The sequence below is a fragment of the Miniopterus schreibersii genome (assembly GCF_964146895.1).
Source record: "Miniopterus schreibersii genome assembly, chromosome: X".
NCBI classification, from domain to species: Eukaryota; Metazoa; Chordata; class Mammalia; order Chiroptera; family Miniopteridae; genus Miniopterus; species Miniopterus schreibersii.
In genome coordinates, this window is record NC_138104.1 from 87,385,061 (window position 1) to 87,409,745 (window position 24,685).

The window sequence follows — 24,685 nt, forward strand, 5'->3', positions numbered from 1 at the left end:
GAACATAAAAATAGTATCTGTTTCATAGGGTGTTGAGAAAATTAAATGAGGAATTCCGTTTAAAGTACTTAGCCTAGTGCACAGTAAATGTGAGAAGCTATCATTTGCATTCTTATTATCACCATTATTATTATTATTATTATTATGGCTTTCTCAAATCCTCTGTGCACTTAACCTCCCTCTTTGTTTCTGCCACCTGAGGATTTTTCATATTTGTTTCATAGATAAGCCATGACATTAAAATGTTTTTCTTTATATTTTATTCAGCATTTCAATATGACTGATGCAGGAGTGGGACATGATCACATAAGCTCCATTTACCGTTTGGAACAAAAGTTCCCTTTTTTGTTTGTACTCTCTTCAAAGTCAATTTCATTTCTGTGATTTCAAAGTAATTTTAAGTTCCAAACTGTTAAGCTTAACTGTTATTCTAAGTGGCTTTTAGCTCCAATTCCAGCTGCAGGACTGTATTTTATTTTGCCAAGGTGACCTGTAAAGCCGCTACATTCAGCCTCTCCAGCTGTGTCCTTCAAATGCATTGAGGACACAAGAGGCCATCTATCCTGATGGTTCAATCAGCAAGGTAGTTCATTACCTCAATCTGCACCAAAGTTAAAAAGACACATTACCAATTGCATCTCCTTATCTTCAAAGCTCTAAAATACCCTTGGGTATTTAAGGAGATATTTATATTTTCCCGTTGGGATCTTTGCCCAGAAGGAAGACAGCCTGTAGTCCAGCAGGAGCTGGAAATGACCCAGATTTAAGATTTCTATCATCTTTTAAAGCAAAATACTTAATTTCACTTTTTGCGATAAACTGGACGTAAAATAGGAAGCAAGTATTGGTAGGCTGATGAGGCAGGTTAGCCTGATACTTTTCATCAGTTAGAGAGGAAATGTCTTCTGTCATTTGCAAGGGCTAGGGGCAAAGGTGACAATATGGGAAATCTGATAGAATTTCAGTTTCTCCTGAAATAAAACTTTCTTCCAAGCCTTCATTTTTGGTAGAAGTTGGGAAGGGGAACTGTAGCCAGTGGTGGTCATTGTGCTATTGTATTTCATAGGTTTCCCCAATATTTATAATCTCAAAGCTAATGGGAAATCTCAAAGCTAATGGGATTCTTACTCTCCACGACATTTTCCTACTTTTACCCCAACAGACATAACCACAATCTAGAAATGTGCCTTTATTATTATTCCTTTGCTTAAAATGCATATATAAACCTAACATAATGTTGATGAATTATTTCTTTATTTAAAAAAGTAAATCACTGAATCTTGAATTTATTCATGTAACAAAATATTTCCGTAATGATTTGTAATTATGTATGTATTAAGTGATCAAAATGACTAGTCGCATTTTCAATTATCTACTGCAAAGGAAAGGTGAAAGATGTAAAATATATCTTATATTTTTACAAGTCTTAAAAATGAAAATGCTGAAGTCTCACCATCACTTTTTTATGAAAATATTCTATCTGGGATCTTTCTTTCTTTCTTAGGAAGTTTGGGCATGTTGGCATGAGTTACTGTCCTACTTGGAGAAGGCAAACAAGTGGCTGAATGAAGTAGAATTGAAACTTAAAACCACTGAAAATATTCCTGGTGGAACTGAGGAAATCTCCAAGGTGCTAGATGTAAGTTGTGAATCAATCTAAATGATGACAGTTTATATGCAGTATTGAAAGGTATCAAGTACCAAATAAAAAATAATTCAAAGGAAACAACACAGAGAGCCTAGTTGCCATGCCTCCTCCCGCAATGGCGCTCTGGAAGAAATCTTTGTTTCTCCAAGAACCTTCCAGTCTCCAGGTTTTAAAAGGAATTCAAATAACCTTTTACAGAGGACATTAGCCTTTTGCTATATCACTAAGTTCTATGTTGACACTTTACCTGCGTAAATCTACTACAGCTCTGCAAGGACAGTTTGAATGCACAATTTTGCTCCTTTGGGAGATTTTTAAAATTATTGAAAATTTAAGTTCATACCTTACGGAATGTTTTGAGGTATTAAGTGGACATGCTCTGGTATTAGAAATATGTCTGTAACATGTTCATATATTTTAGTACATTCCAAATTTTAGTATATTTTCAAGTTTCATTTTGAAGACCTTTAAAAAGTAAAATTAAAGGAGTCTGCATGTGTAAACTTTGATTTATGTGAACTTCTGATATTTAATTAATCATTTATGTTGTATGCATTTTATTGTGCTTTTGCTTACTCCTTTATATAAAATGAATATGTAGTTTAAGCAGCTAAAGTGTTAATATGTAGTTTTAGCATATGTATTGTATGTAGAGCCGTATATGGCCCAGCTCCTAAATAAATGTGCTAAAATAAGACATAAATTAATCAAGGCTAGAATTGGGATCTTATTAGACTGTCACAGCAGAAATCTAGACATCAGTGGATCCAACTTCCTTATTTCACATGAGAACTGTAAAACCTAAAGATACCAAAGAGCAATGGAAAGTTCCTATGTGGGTTGTAACTTTGGCAGTGTCCTATTTAGAGATGTTCATTGACCAAACGTTGCTTGTGAGTCAGCAGTGCAGTGCATCTTCAGAGAATGTCAAGCGGTCTTTCATAGCATTAGTAAAAGGATGGTGGCCAGAACCAAGCATGCAGAATGCAGTCAGTTATCTGTTAAATGATCAGATTGAAGGACCTCATTCCCATTTTAATTGCCTCCCATTCCAAAGATGGCTGCTCTAGATGTGTAAAACTCTAGCTCTAGATGTGTAAAAACGTGTAAAGGGCAAAGGGATTTCTCCTAAAAAGGCTGTGCCATTTTTTTTTTAATTTGGGAAGAGAACCTCTTGAAATTCTACCTAAATTTACAGTGAGAATCACGTCACTTGGCCATCCGTAGCTACAAGAGAGATTGAGTATTTTACCTTTCCAGGCTTTAGAGTAGATTTACATACATGAAGATTTCCATACAGTAACATCATGCGGGGTGAGGCGGGGCAATGGTAGGTTTACAGTTGTGAGTATGCAAAACACAGAGTTTATTCTTATATATTATTCATTAATTATTGTATTATTTTCCATATGAACATCTGTAACCTACCTTTGCCCCACCCTGTAATTTTTGCAGTAACAATGATCTTTCATGTTTTATGATCTCAGTGAAACATTGCTTTAAATTGCTTATAACTGAATTTTATGTAAATCAGAAGACACTGAACATTTTGTGTTAATTCAGTGTATTTAGAAAAATAGTAATTATTGCCAATGTGTTTCAGTCGCTTGAAAATCTGATGCAGCATTCAGAAGATAACCCGAATCAGATTCGCATATTGGCCCAGACCCTGACAGATGGCGGAGTTATGGATGAGCTGATCAATGAGGAGCTGGAGACATTCAACTCTCGCTGGAGAGAACTACATGAAGAGGTATGAAGATAAGAGTGAAAAATCTCTGTAAAGTGATTTGCATGAACATCTAGCAAATACTTTGAGGCTTCTCAGATAAACTGAGGAATATTTAAATATAAGGTCAACTTCCATGGTTTAGAGACTGTCCCGTGCTAGACATGGCTGAACTATTTACATATGTATTATATCATTTTGTCTTAAAAAAAAGTTTTAAAGTATGGGTTTGTACAGGAAACTAAGACGTACCAAATACACGGTTTGGTTTGGTTTGATTTTTTTTCCATTGTTTTGCAGAGAGAGTGAGAGAGAGACAGAGAGAGAGACACATCAATTGGGTGCCTCCCATACAGACCCCGACCAAGACAGGATGGGGCCTGCAACCGAGGTACGTGCCCTTGGCTAGAATGGAACCCGGGACCCTTCAGTCCACTGGCTGACGCCCTAACCACTGAGCCAAACCGGCCAGGGCAGGGTTTTTTTAAAAGACGAAATGATATAATACACATATGGGCACTTAAGGTGGGAATTTGGCAGCACGTGCCGCAGCTGGCCCACCAGAGCTTAGGCGAACTCAGCAGTCCTGAGGTTGGGGCCCTGTGGCAGGGCACCCACTGGGGGGCTGCTGCAGTACTTACGGAGCATCCAGCTGGGGCTATTCCACAACCCAGTAAGACAGAGGTCTCTAGCCCTGAAGTTAAAGAGGGTGATTCAGACTAGCTTTACACATAGGGGATTTATCAGGCTACATGCTAGTCACAACTGGAGAGTTCATGAGACCATGCCAGGTAAGCAAAAGGGAAAGAATCATGGACCGAATTTAGGAGTTATACCCTAAGTAAGTTTTCACAGTGTCTGCAACGGAGATTAGAAGACATGGTCAAAGACGTAGAGGAGACTCCAGTTAAAACCAGGGTGCTTAGGAGGTAGCAGTCATGAAAAAATGTCAAATACAATAGCGAGGCCGAGCAAGTTGACGGAATTGGGCATCCCCTGGACGGGATTGGGGGACTAGGTGAAAAAGGTTAAGGGATTAAGTACAAATTGGCAGTTACAGAATAGTCACAGAGATGTAAATTACAGCATATGGAATATAGTCCATAATATTATAATAACTGTACACGGGGCCAGGTGGGTACTTGAAACATCAGGGGGCCACTCTGTAAAGTACGATTGTCTAACCACTATGCTGTACATCTGAAACTAATACAGAATAATATTGAATATGAACTGTAATTAAAATTGAAAAAAAATTAAATTTAAAAGCAAAAAAATAAAAATAAAAAAGAGGGAACTGGGCAAAAAAAGCCATCACTGATGACCTTGACCAGAGCAGCTTTCATGGATTCTTGACGGGGATAGAGACTGGCAACAGCAGGTTACAGAGGACATCAGGGAGGAAGAAGGGGAGGCTCGTGTACACCATCCCTGTGAGGAGCTGCCTGCGAAGGGAAGGAAAGGTCTCTAGGAAACCTTTTGTTAGTTTAGTGGGGGAGAAGTTGGATCATGTTTTAAATTGGAAAGAAAGAAGTCCTGAGTAGGACTTTGTCCAGTCCTGAAGACGAGGTCATGATGGTGGGGCAGATCAGTGTGAAGATGCCAGCAGTGAGCCTCCAAACAGTCCATGCTGCCACTTTATCCATGTCAATATAAGGGCCTTGAGGTTGGCAAAAGGGGCCTCCAAACAGGCCCCTGGCATTTTGTTCTTCTGGCACTGTTACTGGACATAAGTAGAGGTAGATATTCCTTGGTGGCAGCTAATACATAGGTCATTTAGATTTGTATTTTGATACGGAATTAGAATGTGCTTTTATTTATGTTGGAATGCTAGTGTCAGTATAGAAATTGTAGCTCAAGCAAAAAATCAAGATGCATCATAAAGCTGACCTTGGTGAAGCTATGAAAAGACCTCAATTTGAACCTTGAGCTTTGTTCAGAATTTCCCTGTTCTGTGCTTACGAATAGACTGCGTTCTAACCTGATCTTGCAAACCTTTAGTCTTTGGTGTGGAATGAGGCATTTCTCCCAAATAAATAATAATTCAACTCAACAGCAAACCTTGATTGAACACCTACTCTGCTATATCCAGGCTGAGTTGTTAAAACATTGAATATTGAATCAGAAAAACTTGGGTCGGACTAGCCCCTTGTATTAGACAGGGTCAGACGGGTCACAGAAACTACACAGTAAGTTGCACAGGGAAAGTTTAATGCCAATAACTATTAACTGTTTACTGGGAATTAATTTTTAAGAGAAAATAGAAGAGAACTCACTACCCTAGCGCTGAGGGATATACCCAAGAAAGGAACTGATTTGGAAGGCGAGAAGATTTCCCCAAAGTTGGGACTCAAACCTGTTTGGAAAGGGTGTCTCCAGCCCGTGAGATGGCAAAAACGTTCACCTGGTTGACCAGGCCCAGAGCTGCGCCATAGTCAGGGGCTGAAGATCGTATGAAGGGGATCTTGGAGTGTGGTGCTGACAAAGTTCCTAGGGAAGTAACCCATGGGGATGGTATTGAATTTGCTGGAAGCTGGGCGGTTTGCTCAGTGGACTCGCAGGGAAGCTGTCTGCAGTAGGTGCTGCTGAGCTTTGGGAAACCAGCTGGAGCTCCAGGAAACTGCCCATGGATTTGCCACTCATGCTGAACTTGCTCCTGGGGCTCCCACAGAACTTGTCAGAAGGCACTTGTAGACGGTGCTGCTGAAATTTATGGGGAGAAAGTGGGGAACAGACAAGGTGAGCTCCACGGGGCATCCCACAGGCCAAACCAGAGCCACAGGAGCAAGAAAGAAGTAAAAACACACTGGAACAGGAACCTTGACCTCCTCCAGTGTCACTCCAGCACCCTCTACAGACAAAGTTTAGCATCATGTTAGCTGGCAAAGAGAGATTCCAGTATCCCCAAGAGATCAGTGTTGAAAGGCAATACATTGATGACTGGCACATTCCCGTACACCGCGTTGGCTTTGTGACCTTGGGCAATATTTTGAAGCTCCCATTTCTTCATCTGTGATAGCAGATCCTGTTTCATAGGGTTCTGAGCAAAATAGAAAATACTGCATAGAAAGTGCTTACTACATTGCTAAGAATATAGTACACATTCAACAAATGATCAGCATTTTTATTTTTACTAGGCTGCATGCTATAGTACCTACCTTCAAAGCATGCCCTCCCCAAGAGCATGGATAGACAAACAAACATATATTCCAATACGAAAAGCAATGAAATGTACCCACCCACCTTCCATTATTTAAATAAAATGCAGAAAAATGACAAAAGTACTTCTTGTATCATCCTTAGTCTTAAGATTGAAAGGTGTTCTCCATTTCTACTTCAATCATCAATTAAGCAGAATGCTATAGTAACAAATAAACTTGACATAAATAAACTTGAAACCATGATCAGCTCTGGCTATGCTTATATAGAATATCCAGCCACCTGAGAGTAATTTGGCAATGAGAAGGAAGCATATTAGGTGCTTTAGAGCTTTGATGGAAACCGCGGCATGTTAGAGATAATAGCCTTCTCACATTCAGTTGTGCTCGTCTGAAATGAGCTGATGCAACTTTAAAGATATGCTGCCGAGTTAAAATGATGGGTAGTATCAGGGTTTTCCTATTTCTCAGGGTATCATCTCAGTGCTTTGATCAATAGCAAACTACTTAGGTAATAGAGACACACCTAATAATTTGTTAGCTAAATCAATCGTTTTGATGTTCCCGTTGATAATTTAGTTGAAAAGACTGTGTTTTGATGCAACATAGATGGAGCCTTTGGATCAATTATCTATGGGGATGAGGAGATAAAATAATTACAGTAACAGAGGTTTTAAATGGATCTATTTTCCAAAAAAATCCATGTTGTACATTAGATTGTTTGAGTCAAATGTCCTGAATTTGGTTTAAGCCATAATTTTCTTTTGTTGTTGGCTAAAGAAAAACAGTTTTTCCATTAATAAAGTGCCCTTTCACTTGAAGATGAGCCTAAGCCCATTTTCTTCTCAATTAAATCCCTATGTCAGAGGTTGGTGGGTTTTTTTATTGCCTACACAATGTTTCTTATAGATGCAATTATGCAGAGCAAAGGTAACATTCAATTGCCTGCTAAATCAATCAAACAGCCAGAGTTTTTATTGCCTATGAATATTTAAAGGGATATGTTAGATCCCTTTCCTAATTTCAGAGTGTGAGTTTGCATTCAAATAAGTAATAAATTAGCTTCATTCCTTGAGAAGGCATCTTTCACTCTTCATAATCATATGGCACTATACATTCTACTCACACTAATTATTTGAAAGATGGCTAGCAAACCAGGAAACAGCTCCAAAAATCATACCAAATCATCTAATTTTTACAACTTATTACAGAGCAAGCAAGCTACAGAAGATGTGTTAGTGGTATAGCAAAATGCGTGAGAATAGCAATATAATAGTATAATGCTTACAAAGGCTCCAGCAACTGCTCTAAGTGTCTGAAATGCATTTTCTCTTTTGTTGTCACAATAGCCTATGGTATTAGGTCTTTTCCATGCCCATTTTATAGATGTGGAAAGGGTATCAAAAGCCACACAGCTAGTAAGAGGCTACTGAGCGTTTAGCTCCAAGTTTCATTGCGCTTGAGCCCGAGCGCATGACCATTTGACCACACTACCTCCTATCTCAGTGATCCTTTCCTTATATTAAAAACAAAGGCTGCCTGATAAGAAGTGAATATTATAATTAACCAGCATCCCAATTTCTAAGGAAAACTTACAGTGAACGCTACAAAGTCTTAGCGATGACTAATTAAAAGAAAACATTGTAGTGTCTGAAATATTAAAATCACACATTTCGAAATCCAAAGCTTTCAGTCGTTCTCTTGATCAGTGATTATTTCATCTCTCATGTGTCTTATTAATGCCCCTATTTCTGTCTTTTTCATAGTCATCTGTAAGTTCTTTCACCTGAAATTAAATAGTAGCCAGAATAAGAGGGAAGAGGCAAAATCTGAATGGGTTAAATCTGCTTCATTTGAAACTTTGATGACAGGCGGCTAGAGGGACTTACTCAGTGTCCCAGGTACAGTAACTGCGGCACTGAATTGCTCACTCAGTGTCACGGCTCCCTCAGCGCAGACAGACCAGATAAGACGAATACGGACTGAAGGGACACTGTACATGAACTCAGGAAAAAGTGACATGTGTTAGTCAGGAGGTCAAAATGTTACTGGAAAGCCACTTGTCTACTAAAACAATATCCTCCTGATTCTGTGACTGTGTTTCCTTCTTAGATAATATCAATCTCTAATAAAATCAGTTGGAATAGCTACTATCTCTTGAACACATTTTTATGTCAGTCTTTATGCTTAGAAATTATAAACAGTATAAACCTCAATCCTCACATTAGTTTTGTAAGGCAGATTTGATTAGCTCACTTCGCAGATGTTGAAATGAGGCTGACTTCCGTTCCCAGGGGTGAGGCAGACTAAGTGTTCATAAATGCCCTCTGCAGAACACCAGGATGCTGGCAGTTCCCAACAAATATACTTTTAAACGTTTGCTCTCTTGCAAGGAAATGTGAGTAAACATTTAAAAGCCAGGACAAAAGAAATGGATGAAACCGAAGCCATAGAAGTAATGCAGCTATGAGCAGTGACCCTTGCTTTGCCCTGGGGTTAAAAGCTAATACTAGCAACCGAGATTTGGGGCGAATTAAGCCAGTTGATTGAAGCAAAATCTGAGTCTCAGGCTCAAGCAAACTTAGGGAGCTGAACTGAAATTCTACCTATGATAGATGGGATATTCTGTATATCTGCAGAGGGCACCAATATAAAAATATATCCATCTCTCTTCCTGCTCTGAGTATAAACGTAGTAAAAATAATTATAATCATCTCCTCTGAAAATTTGCAACCGTGGGCCTATTCTTGGGAGGATCTCTGTTTCAGTGATATTGCCAATAAGGGTCAAGGAATCCCCAAGACCAGAGATGAAGTTAAGGTAGCTCCAGGTTGGTAGCACCCTAGCACTAGTCAGAATCAAATCCAGATCCTTTAGAAAGGAAAAGGCCCTTAGTACTCTCACCGATTAAATTCAGTAACATTTGAGCCCACTATAAAAACCCACAAGGCAAAGTCATCACATACAACATGTAGTGATTTAGACCAATTTGTCTACAGTTTCAGATATTAGAATTTCAAGTTGACTGATATAAAATGAGTAGGTAAAATATTAAAGAAATAACTGATGTTGAAAATTGAATAAAGAATAAAACACTAAAAATTGGTGAGGGAGATTTGAAAAAGATCAAACTAAAACTGCTAAAATTATTCTAAAAATTAAAAAAATAATGGCTATGTTTAATGTATATTAAAGAGTTGAAGAAAAAATGAGTTAAGAGGAAATTGAAGTGTGATATACAGAATGTGATGCCGAAAACTGAGAAGGTGGACAATACGAGTAGAAAGGGACAAGGTATCGGGGTAGCTGATGAACGTCTAACTTACACCTAATGGGAGGATCTGGGGAGAATAAAGGAAATGGATGGGGGATACATGAAGGATATTGAAGGAAAATCTCCAGAGCCGGTGACAGATCCACTTACCCAGGGAACGCAATGTATAACATGCAGAATAAATAAATCGACCGCTGCTCTTAGACGCATCACAGTGAAAGTGCAGAAGTCCAAAACAAAGATAAATTAGGCACCAGAGAAGTGAGACAGATGACCCATGAAGGAATTAAAGACTGACATTAGACTTCTTAACTACAGCAAACAAAGCAGAAAAAGAAGTGGAAATCTTTTCAAGATGTTGAGGAAAAAAATTACCATCAGCCTAGAATTCAAAACCTAGCAAAATTACTGAGTGGGAAGATTAGAGGCAGAGAAATAGAGACTGAGATTTTACCCCAGCAGACCCTTTCTAAAAGGAAGTCCTTCCAAAAGGAAGGTCTGTGATGCCCTGATAAGAACAGACAGGAGAGAGAGGAATCCGTGGCCCTGGAAGGATACAGCAAGCAGGCGGCCATTTGCAAACCAGACACTGAACCTGTGGACACCTTGATCTTGGACATTTCAGCCTCCAGAACTGTGAGAAACAAATGTGCGCTGTATCAGCCACCTGCCATTTGTTAGGGCTTTCCAAGCTGATTAAGACAGGCTGAAAAATGTAAGACCTTTTTTTTTTTTTTTTACCACGATTTGACAAAAATGGTACAATAGGGAAAGTCCCATGACAATTTCACTCATAAACACATAAGGAAAAATTCTAAGACAAATTTTGGCAAACTGGATCCAGTTGTATGTAAAACAGTTTTTAAGCTTGAATGCTCTCTTCTTTCTATAGCCACTACTTTTGATATCTTATGCAGTGTCACTGCTTTAAATATCCTTTACATGCCAGTGAGTCTCAAAATATTGTCTCCAGTACAGACCTCTGTCCTAAACTCTACCCATGTGTACCCACCCTTCTGTGATAATCTCTATTTGGATATTTAATAGGCAATTCGAGCTTAACGTAGTCAGATTAGAGCTCCTATCAAACCTACCCAACACAGTGTTCTCCATCCTTGTTTATGCCAACTCAGTCTTTACATTTTCAGGCCAGAAACCTTAAAGTAATCTTGAGCTTTTTTCTTTCTTCGCCAACCTCTTTCCAGCAGATCTGGAAGGTAGTCTCAGCAGATCTAAATGTGGTCTGGCAGGTATATGGGCTCCCCGTATTTCTCTTTATGAACAAGGTTCTCTTTGCTTCTGTCACACCCACTTCACTTTTAGAACTCTTTGTGCTGGTGTGTCCTTAAGAAAAAAATCAAATACCTTGGCCTCTGTGCATAAAGAGGCTGTCATCATAAAGAGGTGACACTAAACCTACACTCTGGATGATTACAGAAGACAAATATTAAAAAATTCAATTTCTTGTTTTACCACTAAGATATAAGTACAATTTTAAGCAAAAATATCAGGCTAATACATAGATCTATACATTAACTTACTGATCAGATTACTCTTATAGACCAATATTTTACATGTGTATAATTTTAATGAGAGATATATAAATAAAGTTAGCTGTATTGAAAGAGTAAAATATTGTGAACTACTGAATTTTCTCTAAAATGGTAGAGTTAGTGAACTTAGAATTAGCCAAGTGCTAATATTTAGCTTCCCTCTTGGCATATAAATATACTTAAAATAATTTTTACCTCTCCCCTTTATAAATTATTCTTACATAAAATGCAGAACCTGGTACTTGAAAAAGTAGTGTCTACTAGCTGGATTTACTTGCTCAACTGCCATTCATTCCTCCAGTCATACATTATAGATAGATGCCTTGTTCAGTTGTTGGAGGGGCAACTGTGAGACTAAATTGAGGTAAAAGAGGAAGTGGGTGGTGGCAAAGTAGAGGTAGTCAGTGTAGATCATTCTTCAAGATGTTTGATGACAAGAAATGGCAACTAGGTGACAGGGTGAGGGGGCAGCTAAAGCTATGGTGCTGATCATTTTACAATTTAGAAGTGTATCAGATCCACACATTGTGCCCCATCAACTTGCACAATGTGACGTGTCAATTATATGTCAATAAAGCTGGAAAAAAGAATTAGCATGTCTTTGAAACTGAAAATGTAAAAAAATGTTTGGTGATGAAAAAGTAAGAGGAGGACCAGTAACTTGAGTAGTAGGATAGAGAAGATGTTTCATTGACTTTCAGGACAGTGAAAATTTAAGTATTTTGTAACCTGAGGGAAGGTCCAATAGATATATACTTAATATGCAAGAGCAAGTTCTTACAGGAGAAGAGATATGAGCAAAAGTGGAAGGATGGACTTTGGAAGTGGAAAAGAGAACTGAGAGAACCCAAAGAGATCTTGAGGAGGAGAGTAGTGGGGCTGAGAAAACTGACTCCTGAAAGAACCCGTGAGAAGGTTCTCATACCTGAGAGGGTGCTGGGTCCCTTTTCAATTCTGTAGGATTCGTGGCATGAAAAAGTAGTGCCTCTGAGGAAGTGAGAGTGGAAAGCATTTGGAGTAGGAGCTCTTCTATTGTTTCTATTGTGTAGATCAGTTTAAAATAAGCAGAAGTTCGCAAGTAATATTGTAGACTGTAGTCGGCAGTAAAATTATTTGCATCAAAAACAGTTTTGCAAATTTCTCCAACAGTTTTCTGCAAAATAATCACTTTACTCACAACCACACACATACAGATGCACAGACAATCAAAAGAAAAGGGACTTTTATTTCCATTATCTTCAGGTAGTAAACCCAGGTTGTATTTGATGATACCCTGCAGCGACCAAGAGACTAGTCTTTAGCGTCTAATTTTCCAAATACATTCAAAATTGGAAGTTATTCACTTGGTAGTCACACTTCTTCCACCAGTATGTCACTGTGTCCTGGTGCCTCTAATTTGAATTTCATATTTTTAAAAATTTATTTCTCCAAATTCCTCGGTTTACTTTGGATTCTTATTTCAACCTTGTAGCTATTGGCCATTTCCCCCATTATTGTAATCAGGATCAGGGACTTAAGTTTCAGGGCTCAGAGCAAGAAGAAAATGCAGACTGCTTGTTGAAAAATTAAGAATTTCAAGAGTGCGACAACAGAGCACTACACCAGGCATGGGCAATTCTAAGCATGGAGTACTGCATGACCTCGCAGGTTGTGTGCCCATGGTGTCAGCCCCAATTGTCACTTTATATATTTGGTTAATTTTACACCGAAATTGCTTTTGAAGCTGTTCAGCAGTTACAAAACTTAGACTCATTTCTGCAGAGCAGCATTGTTTAAAAAGATTCCACGGGGGATGATCAACCAACTATAAACCCTTTAATATTTTCAAAGGTGGAATTTTAATCTAATTCTTAGAGAGTTAATAATGGATGTAGCCCAGCAGGCCTGGCTCGGCGGTTGAGCATTGACCTAGGATCCAGGCGATCGGGGTTCGATTCCCAGTCAGGGCACATGCCCAGGTTGTGGGCTCACAGCCAATCAATGACTCTCTCATCATTGATGTTTCTATCTCTCTCTCTCCCTCTCCTTTCCTCTCTCTGAAATCAATAAAGATATATTTAAAAAAAAAAAAATTGCACCACAAGCATGCCATTATGCCAGACATCTGTGTTGAAGGTGACTTCATTTTTGAGTCGAGTAGCGGACTATGTAACTTGGTCTCGTAATAATTTTAATTGAATAATTGGACGAGTAACTACATTTTGAAGGAAAAAAAGTCACCAGCCCAATATTTGCACACAGACAATAAACCCAATAGCCCAACCCTCTTCATTGTAAGAAAAATAGACAAAAGAATGTATGCTTTTTATTTTGCTGTATCTTCTTTTGTTATCTGAGGAATTCTTTTCCTACCACTGATTATGTGAGTTATCTTGATTCTTCTTTCTAATAATATTTTCACATGCATCTTGTATTTGGAGTTTAATTTTCCTCTGTTTTATAGCTCCAGGAACTGAAATATTGTGTAATCTTTGTAACAAAAAGGGCAATAGTAAATGAGTTTTATTTTGGTTTTTAATCATCATAAATCATGGAGATTTAAAAAAAAAAATTTGTAAGTAGTAATTTCATCATTATATTTAGATATAATTTACGCTACTTCAAAAAATGGGCATTTGCATTGACATTTGTGAGATGTTTTATAAGGCAGTAGTTAAAATTTTCTTGTCTGAATGTATAGCAAATATAGCATATTAGCATTTTTTGGTTCGGATACAAAGGGATGTACCAACACACATATACCACATGTATGTTTGTGTATATCTAAGTGTATGCGTGTGAGTGTATGTATATTCTAATTTATTACCTAATTAATAGTTGAGTATTATATATTCACACTAGACAGATTGTCTTTGCTTTGGGAAAACATTAAAATATTTATGAACAAGTATGAATATATCCATTTAGAAGTATTTTTTCCTTAAATTTCTTACAATTTCGTGATTGAACTATTTTCTCTAAAGTTGAAATAGCAAAAGAGAGAGTTAATATATAAATGAGAAACATCTGATATTAAGGCCTAAAAACGAATCAATTATAAGATAAATTGGTAAATTAGAATTTTAGGAATGAAATTTTGGTTAGAGGTTTTTAAAAAAAATAATTTCTGTACCTCTTCATGAAAATTTCTGGAGTTTTTCTTTGTTTTAGTGAAACTTTATATAGCTTTTACTTGTGATCCATCATAATTTACAACTAATATTTAATTCTTATAACATAAAATACTATCCTCAAGGTAAATGTTCATCTGTCTTGTCCGTCTTACATTACCACTCTAGGTTCTTTTAAACTGATTTTCTTTTCAAACTGCTTCATATATTCTTGGGGTTGAATGATCAAAACTCTTATTTAATATTCAGGCAAGTCTGCACTGAAATTACTTGTCCACATTTATTAAAAGAAGAAAATGGAAGAGGAAACATTAAAGAACATTTCTTTGCAACATATTCTAGTACATCAGAGCAATCCATGTATGGAATGAAGACTGGACATATTTCAAAGTGAAGCTGGTTTTTTTGAGCCATGGAAGGCCACCCAGTCATTAAAAGTGTCAAACGAAACTAGAGAATTGCTTTATGCGTCTGCCTTCGCAAGTCTCGTATTGTTTTCTGATCTGCATTGACAAGTGGGCAGTTCAACAGTACTTGGCCCTTCCCTCTTTTTTTCTTGTGAGCCCAATTAATTACATTTTGCTGTCTGTCATTATTTCATTGTTTTCAACTCTGGCTAATCATCAATATCACACAGATGAAAAGGATATAAGAACTTTAATCTACATGTATTCCCTTCCAACTCCCTTAGAATTTCTTACTCTGTAGAATTTTATCGATCCTGGAAACTGTATTTTGAAAAGTCCCTGTGACTCTGGCGATTATTCAGGTTTGGGACCTCTAACCTCGGCCTTGACCTGAGAGTGAACTGTTTAAGGCAGCCCAACTTACTGGTGCGCCTGTGTTTCAGATCCTTTCCTAGCGTGGACCATTAATTATTCATGTCCATCGACTGCTTGTTAGTGTTAAGTGATCTCTCTATTGCAGAGATGAGGCTCATTTTCAATTCCTGAATAATTAAACCAAGCAGGTGAAACAGTGATTCTCTTTCAAGGCCACAGTTCCCTGCTGGAGCAGAACAAGCACTTCCTAGGAAACCACAGCAAACTTCTGGTGGCACAGAAAGCGCATCACTATGTTCCTCAATACGCTACCTCTCTCCCCCTCCTGGACCACAATTTAGATGGAGCAGGCATTCCCAGTGGGGCTAGTTTGGAAGACACTAAATTGTCCTGCATGGCTGTGGTAGACATTGTCCACAACTTAATATTCAGCTATGTCTGACGTATGACAAGTTCAACAACCCTATGAGTGAGGCCCCACCACCTGAGACCTGACTGCTCCTCTCTCACTCCAAGCAACTCCAGAAAAATGGGTTTCATCCACAAATGATGAGAAGATTCCACTGTGGGGAGGCGATAGAAGAGAGAGGAAGTTAGGAAACAGTTTATGTCTGTTTCAAACAACTTAATATATCATAAGAGCATTCAGTGACAGGAGACTGTGGTCCCTAACAAGGAATTGAGGGCACTGGACCATTCTGCCAGTGTTTATCTGTTCCCCATGCTCACATCAACAGACATGAGTCATGTTTCTACGCCCAGCCTATGGCTCAAGAACCATACAGCATATTTGGCAAGGAAAATCAGCTGTTCCCTACATGCTTGCTCCTGCTATTCAAGGTGCACATCCCCATCAGATGAATCACATCAGGACCAAAGACCCTGGCAGGAATTCCTTGCTACAAATCTGCAGTCTTGTCCAGCTTATCTACTTGGAGAACAGAAGATGTGAAAACCTTAAGATACCTTAGGACAAAATAGTACAGCTATTTACTGAGCTAAACCTGAGGAATAATTCAGTGTAGTGTGGATGGGAAGCCGTAAATGCACTCTTCTTGCACTGCAACTTCCTTAGCACCATGGTGATCATTTGGGGTATTTATGATAAAAAATATTGTTAATCTTCATGCAAATGGAGGGGATGAAAAAGGGTCAGCTATCCCAGACATCCCAGGAGAGAGGGATATTTTCCTGGTTTCTCAGATACCACTTCTAGTAGGCACCATTCTGAGTATAATTTAACACCACTGATGATTGGCCGCAGAGGCCAACAGAGTCAAGAGCATTTTATTTCATGAGAACCTGGACACTGGCCTCAGACCATGATTGACCTACATCGCAGGAAAAGGAGTCCAGCAGAGATCGCTAATGTGCATGAGCAGAGAGCCATTTGGGGTTATCGAGGCTGTGTCCAAGATTTCCTGACTGCAGACTGAACCCCGTTTTGCTCATAGCCGACGCTTAGCTGCTGAGTAAAAGGACTGGGATGGATGTTCCTCCCACACATCATGCAAAGCCCAGGGGGCCAGAAGCACTGTGTCCAGGCCTTATCCTGAGAGTCTGAATTCCTGAGTGGAGAAACCGATCGGTACCCTTGACTCTGATTCTGTATCAGGAGAAATTTTCCATAATATTTTAATTATTTACAGCATCAATAAATCATCCATTGCCTGAACTTTAGGTTCTCATATTACGAGTACATGTGCATCCAGAGAGCACCTCTCCATTAGGCCAGAGAAACTTTGCCGACCACAGGTGCCTCTGAAGTTCCCTTGAGGACATTGCGATAAGATGAACTCTCTAGAATCCTTCCAGGTTTACTATGTTACACCTCCATCACTTTCCTTTTGAAGCTGCAATAATGCATCCGTTTGCTCCTGTCAGGGCAGAAGACCGATCTCATTTGCCCAGCCATGAGGATGAATGCATGCAGCAAAAATCCAGAAACGTCTTTGAGATAGTACTATACGTCTCATTGACCATTCTAGCAATGCTTTATTTGAAAGTGATGACTATCTGATGTCAGGTTCCATTGATAAAGTGATTCCCCAACATTATTTCAAGAATGCTTCCCTCAGGGGTCACAGAAGAACTTCAGTGACCTGCAAAGAACTAAAACAGATGAAGTTCCAACTGACAAGGACACCAATGGCTTTAACATTTATAATCTTTTTCTATAAGGGAAATTATAGAGAGATCCATGCACCTGGTTTTGGTGTTTTTCTGCCCAGTGAGTTTAAACCAAGTGATATTAACAAAAACAAATCCAGAAGGCCCTTGTGAATAATGTAACATTCTTCTTTTTACGTTTAAAGACTATGTCTAGGAGCACATGTGGACATCGATGTAATTATTTATAGCCTATAATCCTACCAAGTATATTAAAAAACACACCACAGAAGCCAGTGTGCTTCCCACAGAAATTATATCCAAAGTGGCATAAAACAACAGTTTTTACTTATTTGGTATTTTTTGTCCAAGAAATATAGCCTGGGGCCTCTTTTCTTTAGGAAAAAGTAGGACATACTAATTCGAAAACAAAAAAAGCAACAAAGTGAAGCTGTTGATGGTTGCTGAGACCCTGAGCTGTTGCAAGTTGTCCTTCCTGCTATAAATTACTTCACTCCCCTCTGCTTGTTATAATCTCCATTGAATCCCTTTGCAACACACTAGCTCGATTCTTCTTGCAAAGCATTTCCTCAGCTTGCTAAAAACATGTCTACCCATCCAGAAAGGTCAGATGAGACTCTGTGTGGATCTCTTCCTTTCCTTCCACCGAACAGAATCCTGAAAATGAAATGTTTCTCTCTCACCAACCCCGAAGAGGCCTGAGTCTGCAGTGAGGCCCAGGGTGTTCCTCAAATTTTAGTTTCTCTGAGGATGCCCTCCTGCCAATTCTAAGCAACTGAACCTGTTTCTGAAACAGTATAACACTCCTCCTGGTCCTTAAACAATTCTTGACATTTTCATGGCATTCCCTTCTTGAAGACCTCAAAACGATGCCTCAGAAATTTTAATTGGTTGGTCACCGAAATGATCATGAGTCAGAGCGTGTCCCTGGATGGCAGCAGCAGTCCACACGTGGCGCATCTGTGGGTGGACATAAAATGCGTGCAGTTTGCTGGCTCTCATTTTAAGAAAATGGCATTGACGTCGTTTTAGAAGCCTTCCAAGAATTCTCCATTTCAAATCCATTTCCTAGGTCCTTCATTATCTCCGTGCTTTCCCTAAACCATTCCTTCTTTCCCCGGACCTAGGCAAACCGAGCCCCTCTTCTGGATTTGTACCCAAGCGTGGTTCGAAGCCCACCATTCCCCGCCCGCAGCCCTGAGCGTGGCCTGGGCAGCACAGGAGCCCCATTTGAATGCGGTGCGTGTCCTGTGCATCTTTTCCTCCCGCCTCCACCTCAGTTTCAGTGCCAAGTGCATGGGCTGTGGCAGCACTTCGCTGCAGAGTTTGAGCCAGATTGCTCAGAAACCTGAAATGGGTTTGCTTCAGGCAGATGCTTGATTCACATTTTTCAGCGGCACCCTGAGTAGACGCCGTTGCGTTCTGGTCTCTGTGGCATTAAATCCAGTTGGGTTCAGCCTAAAATTTCAGTCTCGTATTCAGTTCATCTTCTCCTGTTTCCAGCTCGAGCTTAAGCCATGGACTAGGTGGCTTGCCCTGGAAGGGAGCAGTGATCAGTTTCCTCCCTACACCTCCCCTCCCCCCGCTGTCTTTGCTGCTGCTGTTGTCAGCAGCAAACATTTTTTCCATTGATTTCTTTAGAGAGAGTGTAAGTGAGGGGAGGAGAGAGAGAAACATCGATGTGAGAGAGACTCATCGATTGGTTGCCTCCTGCATGCACCCCAACCGGGGCCAGGGATGGAGCCTGCAACTGATGTACTTGCCCTTGACCGGAATTGAACCTGGGACCCTCCAGTCCATGGGCCAACGCTCTAACCACTGAGCCACACCGACCAGGGCCCCACTGTCTCTACTCACGCCACCTGGGCCACATGAGTCTCCATTGGCCTGAGAAATAGGAATGAAGGAAAGTGGGCAGTTGTCTCCTATGAACTAGCATTTTCATGGTGTTCAAGTATTTTATGTAACAGGGACGCAAAACACTGGCCTCTTTGACATGCAAGTCCAGGCTTTTAAGAGGTCTTACGGAAGCTCTTCTTTCCTCCCGTTCCTTTAACAAGAAAAACATGTTCTGTAAAAGTATCTTTGCCCTGGGGTATCTTGCTTTACAAAGCAGCATTCCCCCTATACTGTCTACTTGACCTATGGAAACATTTTTGCTTTGCAACTACTTCCTCTCAGTTTTCCTTTGTCACCTACTGTGAGGTTTTAATTTGTTCAATTAACAGGTAATAAGAATACTCAGTTTGACTGAATTATGTTAGTGGGTTTAAGAACATTTTTATCTTATTTATTTAATTTTTTTTAATTCTCTCCCAAGGATATTTTTTCCATTGCTTTTCAGAGAGACTGGAAGGGAGAGAGAGAGAAACGTTGATGTGAGAGACACATTGACTGGTTGCCCCCCGGACGCACCCCGACCAGGGCTGGGGACTGAGCCTGCAACCGAGGTACGTGCCCTTGGCCGGAATTGAACCCGGCACCCTTCAGTCTGCAGGCCGGCGCTCTAACCACTGAGCCAAACCGGCTAAGGCAAGGACATTTTTGATTAGCTGTTTCCTCCTATCCTAGTTTTCTAAAATAGCTATTCTGAAGCTCCAATTATTATGGTCGTGAAAACATTGGAATTTTTCTATTATCTTAGAATTTTGGCTACAGCCTTTAACTGAAAACAATAAGTACTAAGTTCCTCTCATTCTAAGAAATGGAAATAATAAGACTTTGCCACAGCAAGCATTGGGGAATACAGGCTTCCCATTCTCTTCACTGTGCAATCGTTTCCAGTTATTTTTTATTCTTAAGTAGGCAGAGAAAGCGAATGAAGCTTTCAGTTGGGTGCGCGGAGTCCAAGCTGGTAATTCGGTGCCGTCCCCATCTACTTGGGACCCCCAGATTCTGTGGGTGCTGGCGTTGGGGCCCACCTCCAACCTTTCTGCCCCAAGTACTTTTCATTCCTCGCTTGGCCATCACCCTCTCCTCCGGGGCCAGGGATTCAGCCTGACTTCTGTTTCTCTCCCAGATCTTCGGTGGGCTTTGGAGTAAGTGGAGTTGGTGGAGCCATGAAGAATGGCCAACGTGCCCACCTCTTTTGTAAACCCTACTGAGAAAAGTCTTCTTATTTCCATTTCTTAGAACGACAGGAACTTAGCCACTTATTATTTTCAGGTGAAGACTGTAGCCAAAATTCTAAGATAATAGATAAATTCCAGTGTTTTCATCACCATACTCATTGGAGCTTCAGAATAGCTAAGTCAAAAAACAGAGGCTAGGAACATCAAAAATGTTCTTAAACGCACTAACATAATTCAGTCAAATTGAGTATTCTCATTATCTGTTAATTGAACAAATGAAAAACCTCACAGTAGGTGACAGAGGAAAACTGGAGGGAAGCAGTTGCCTCAGTTGCCCAGCTACGGAACTTGGGACTCTGAAAGTAGAACTCCTCTGTCAGGCCATCTGTCTGTGCAGTTAGTGTGGCTGTCAAATAATACAGATTAGTGACTTCTCGTGGCCCTCCGTGTTAGTTCCTGAACACCCACGGGAGTACGGTTTGCTTTTAACACATTTCTTACAGGACTCCCACACCTAGCCGCTGTTCATGAGAAAGATGCCCCTTAGTGCTCTGCCTGGTGCAAGGTAGCGGCGTTCAAGGTTAGGCCAGTTGATGCCGTCCTCCAAGCAGAAGCTTCAGGAATTTGTAGATGCTTTCCTTTATTTGCATCAGAATTTGGGGCATCATTTTCTTTAGTTCATCTATTAAAATCACTCAGAGAAATGAGGCTTAATGTTAACATTGGCCAAAATGGTTCCTTATTTAGGGAAAGGAAAACAAAACAGTGCTGGGAATCCAAACGTTGTACATGTACAGATCTCACTGACAAGTACTTATCAACAAACAAAAATAGGCAAATAGATACATGTGTAGCACTTACTACAAGATGAACATAGAAGTATTCTGCTTTTTAAACCAACCCTCTGACATCTGTTCTTTTCTTATTTCCTAGAAACGTTAATGAATAGAATTTAAACACTTCTAGGTAACTTGCCTTCACAAAGAGCCAAATGTTTTCTTCATATCAAAGCAGAACAGTCAAGAATCTTCAATTCTTGAGAAAATCCACACTCTAGACTTCTGAGAAGCCAGATATCTCTCAAAATCCCAACCCACTAAAAAGAATCATTTTTTCAAATTTTTGTTTTTTTTACTTAGGACCAAAGGAAGGGTAAATTTTACAATCCTAAAACTGGATCTAGTGAGTAATTTAAAATGAAAACCTGAGGGCCCCCAAAGCCCAGCACACAGTAGGTAGGCAACCAAGGAATATCTGTTACATGATTCGATAAAAACAAAGGCTTGTGAAAGACGCTAAGAAGTCTAAGTGCATCTTTTGCACACTTACGCTTTCCGTTTCATGAAACTCCTGTCACCCTCGCACCCCCTCCCCCCCGAGGGAGCCCACAGCAAAGAGCACCCGCTGGAAATCTCGCCGTAAGACTCGCACCCAGTTGGTCCTTCACTCTCATAGCTTGGGCATCAAAATTCTCCTTTCCTCTTTTTTCATCCAAGAAAGCAAACAAAGTAAAACAGTAAGACATGCCCCTAAAAGAAGAAACAAAATGACAACATTTCTCCCATTCCTACTTCTGGAAGAAAGTTATTTTTAGTGGTCTTAAGCTAACCCTTGCTATATTGTGATTTAACTTTCTCAGGACCATTTATTTTAGTGAGCTTTTTGAAATCTCCGCATACGTATTTGTAGTTTGTGGCCTGTGCGACCAAGAGGGGAATGGCAGTCGGTGTAAGGTGGGAGACTGGGGCAGAAGCCCTTTCCTGGCATTCTTTAGCTTATACAGCGTAGATTGGTTTTCTTCTTTCTTTCTTTGGCTGGAAAATGTTTATCTTTGCTTTCCACTAGATTTTTTCTGGTTTGGTTGCGATCTTCCTGTAGCGAGAGAGTATGTTTATAGTTTAATTCTTCAAAATCTTATGTGCTTAATAAGTATTTGCTGCTGACTATAGAAAGCTTAACTGTAAGGGAAATATATCTTTATAATAATTTTCTCAGAAAGTCCTGTTTTAATAGTGAAAACAACCACATTCCTAATGAGCTCACCTGTCACCTCTTTGAAGTAAAAATTATTAATAAAATTAAGTTTAGTAACGATGTGTAGCTCCATTAATGAATGATGATTTGTAAAAAGTTATTGGGATAACTTGTCTATAAATTTTTCTCCATATTTAAGCCTACATAATATTTTAAATACATTTGTTTTTGTTTAAATTCCCAGATTTGTTTTTTACATGAAAAATGTATTGTCCGAAAACAAAACAAAAGAATATTCTTGCACCGTTTCTTAGGCATGCTGCACTCTGACTTACATGTTTATAATACTGAGGCACGCGAGTTAATACTTTATTTAAAATATAAGAATGTGAGGAACAGTCAGTTCACTTTGGAGACAACTTCCCATTACCAGCAACAGTCATTAAACTCTTAATTTTCTACTGCAGAACACTTTGAGGGAAAATAAAGTATTTTCATGTATGTTGATTTTTTTACTTGGTTTCCTTTCACTTTTCTCTGAAAAGCAAATTTAAAGTTTTTTTATTATGTGTTTCCTCGATCACTGTTACCAGGATTCAGTTTTCTACATTTATGTTTTGTTGCTGATTCCTAGTCTTTTAATGTCTTTGTAATTCTCCTATTTGCTGTTTCTGTCTAACTCTATGATTCCTCTTATTGCTGAGCAGATTAGCTGAAGGCCTGAAATAACATTTTAAAGCTACAGTTGAGCAGTACTCTGGGCCAACAACATTTCAGTTGTGGTTCAGGATTTCCTACTAACTTCATTCAATGAGAGCACAAGTCGAGTGGGCAGAGAGTCCTAGACAAGCCACAGGCCTAGCAGCCCATCAGGGTCCCCCTAATAAGATATTTAGAAATAGAGGGCAGCTTACACAAGCTTGATTGACATCAGGTCTTTTCACTCCCCGACATAACCAAAGAATCTGTGTAAACCAGTCTCTCTTATTGACCGCCAGGCCAGGCAAAGAGCCAAGCCGCCTAAGGGCAACTCTGCCATCTCCTCTTAGGCCATTTCATTCCTTTCAACCCATAGAACCTCCTGAATAGAAAAGATAGCTTTCCAAAAATTAATTTTGAGGCTAGATAAGTGGTTTAAAATGATGCTATATTATATCCTATTCAGTTCTATTAAAATTCTACAGATGTGCACAAAAGGGGAGGCTGTTCTTGCCTTTTGCCAGATAAAGGACCAAATTTAAACAGTGCCCAGGTCGCCAATTTCTCCATGCTGTGATCGGAAGGCTTCTCCAGCCACCTGTCACAATGGTGAGATTTTGTCATTAAAGATCCCTTTCTTGGAGAAACTCTGGGCAGGCTATAGGCATTTTCTTCTATGATACAGGGAGCTGTGATTATAGCCATGAGCAGTGTTATCTGAATTAATATGTGATTTAACTTCTAGTTGAAATTTTGACTGAAAAAATAGGAAACTACATTTGATTTAGAGTACAGGGCAATGCCTTGGTCACCCATTTGGATAGAGTATTTTAATAGAAATAAAGTTTGCTCCCAATATTTTTTTTCTGGCCTGTTCTGATACTTCTAATACTAAACACAAAAACAAACCAGGAAGGGCTATCCTCCAAAGGATATATCTCTGAGTGGTGGCGATGGTTTATTTTCCTCCCAAATTCTTGTAAATTTATTTTTTTGTCTTTGACTACTTGCACGCTTGTTTTCCTCATTAAAAAGCCTTGTTATACCACTCATCCGGTCATAAAACTGTTGGCCTTTATTCTAGGAGCTGGTACTGAGCAATGAAAGGGACAGCCGTGATCTCTATTTTCACTCGAGCTTATAGGCTAAAACAGAAACAGACAATTAATGGAAAATGACGAGATGGTGTGCTACATGCTAAGACAGGAATACAAAGTGCAGGAGAGAACGTGGAGTGTCAGAGACAGTCCATTTTTCCAAGGTTGGCCTCTAAGGGTAAATATAAATTAGCCAATAAAAGGAAGTTGGGATGGGATTAGTCTAGGAAAAGGGAACAGCATGTTCAAGGCCCAGTACCAAGAGGGACATAATAGGTAATGGGAAATGAAAAGTGAAATTTCTCTATAGCTAGAGCAAGGAGTGGAAGATGCCCCCAAAGACTCTAAAGGGACTTTAAAGCAATGTTAAGGGCATGGCTTTTATCCTAAAGGAAAACAAAATCACACGAAGATTTTAAGCAGAAGCCGTAATTTCACTTTAGAAAGAACACTCTGTAGC

At 39.5% G+C, this 24,685-nt stretch overlaps 1 protein-coding gene across 3 annotated transcripts in view; it reads left to right on the forward strand.

Moving 5' to 3' along the window:
* The window catches only part of DMD (dystrophin), a gene marked incomplete at its 3' end in the record, with an annotated part of 1,946,774 nt that overhangs the window by 773,444 nt on the left and 1,148,645 nt on the right, over positions 1-24,685 (forward strand). For all 3 annotated transcript variants that reach the window (XM_081125527.1, XM_081125528.1, XM_081125524.1), the window contains exons 28-29: positions 1,505-1,639; positions 3,252-3,401. In XM_081125527.1, coding sequence (XP_080981653.1) covers positions 1,505-1,639; positions 3,252-3,401 — 285 coding nt within the window. The remainder of the gene's footprint in view (positions 1-1,504; positions 1,640-3,251; positions 3,402-24,685) is intronic.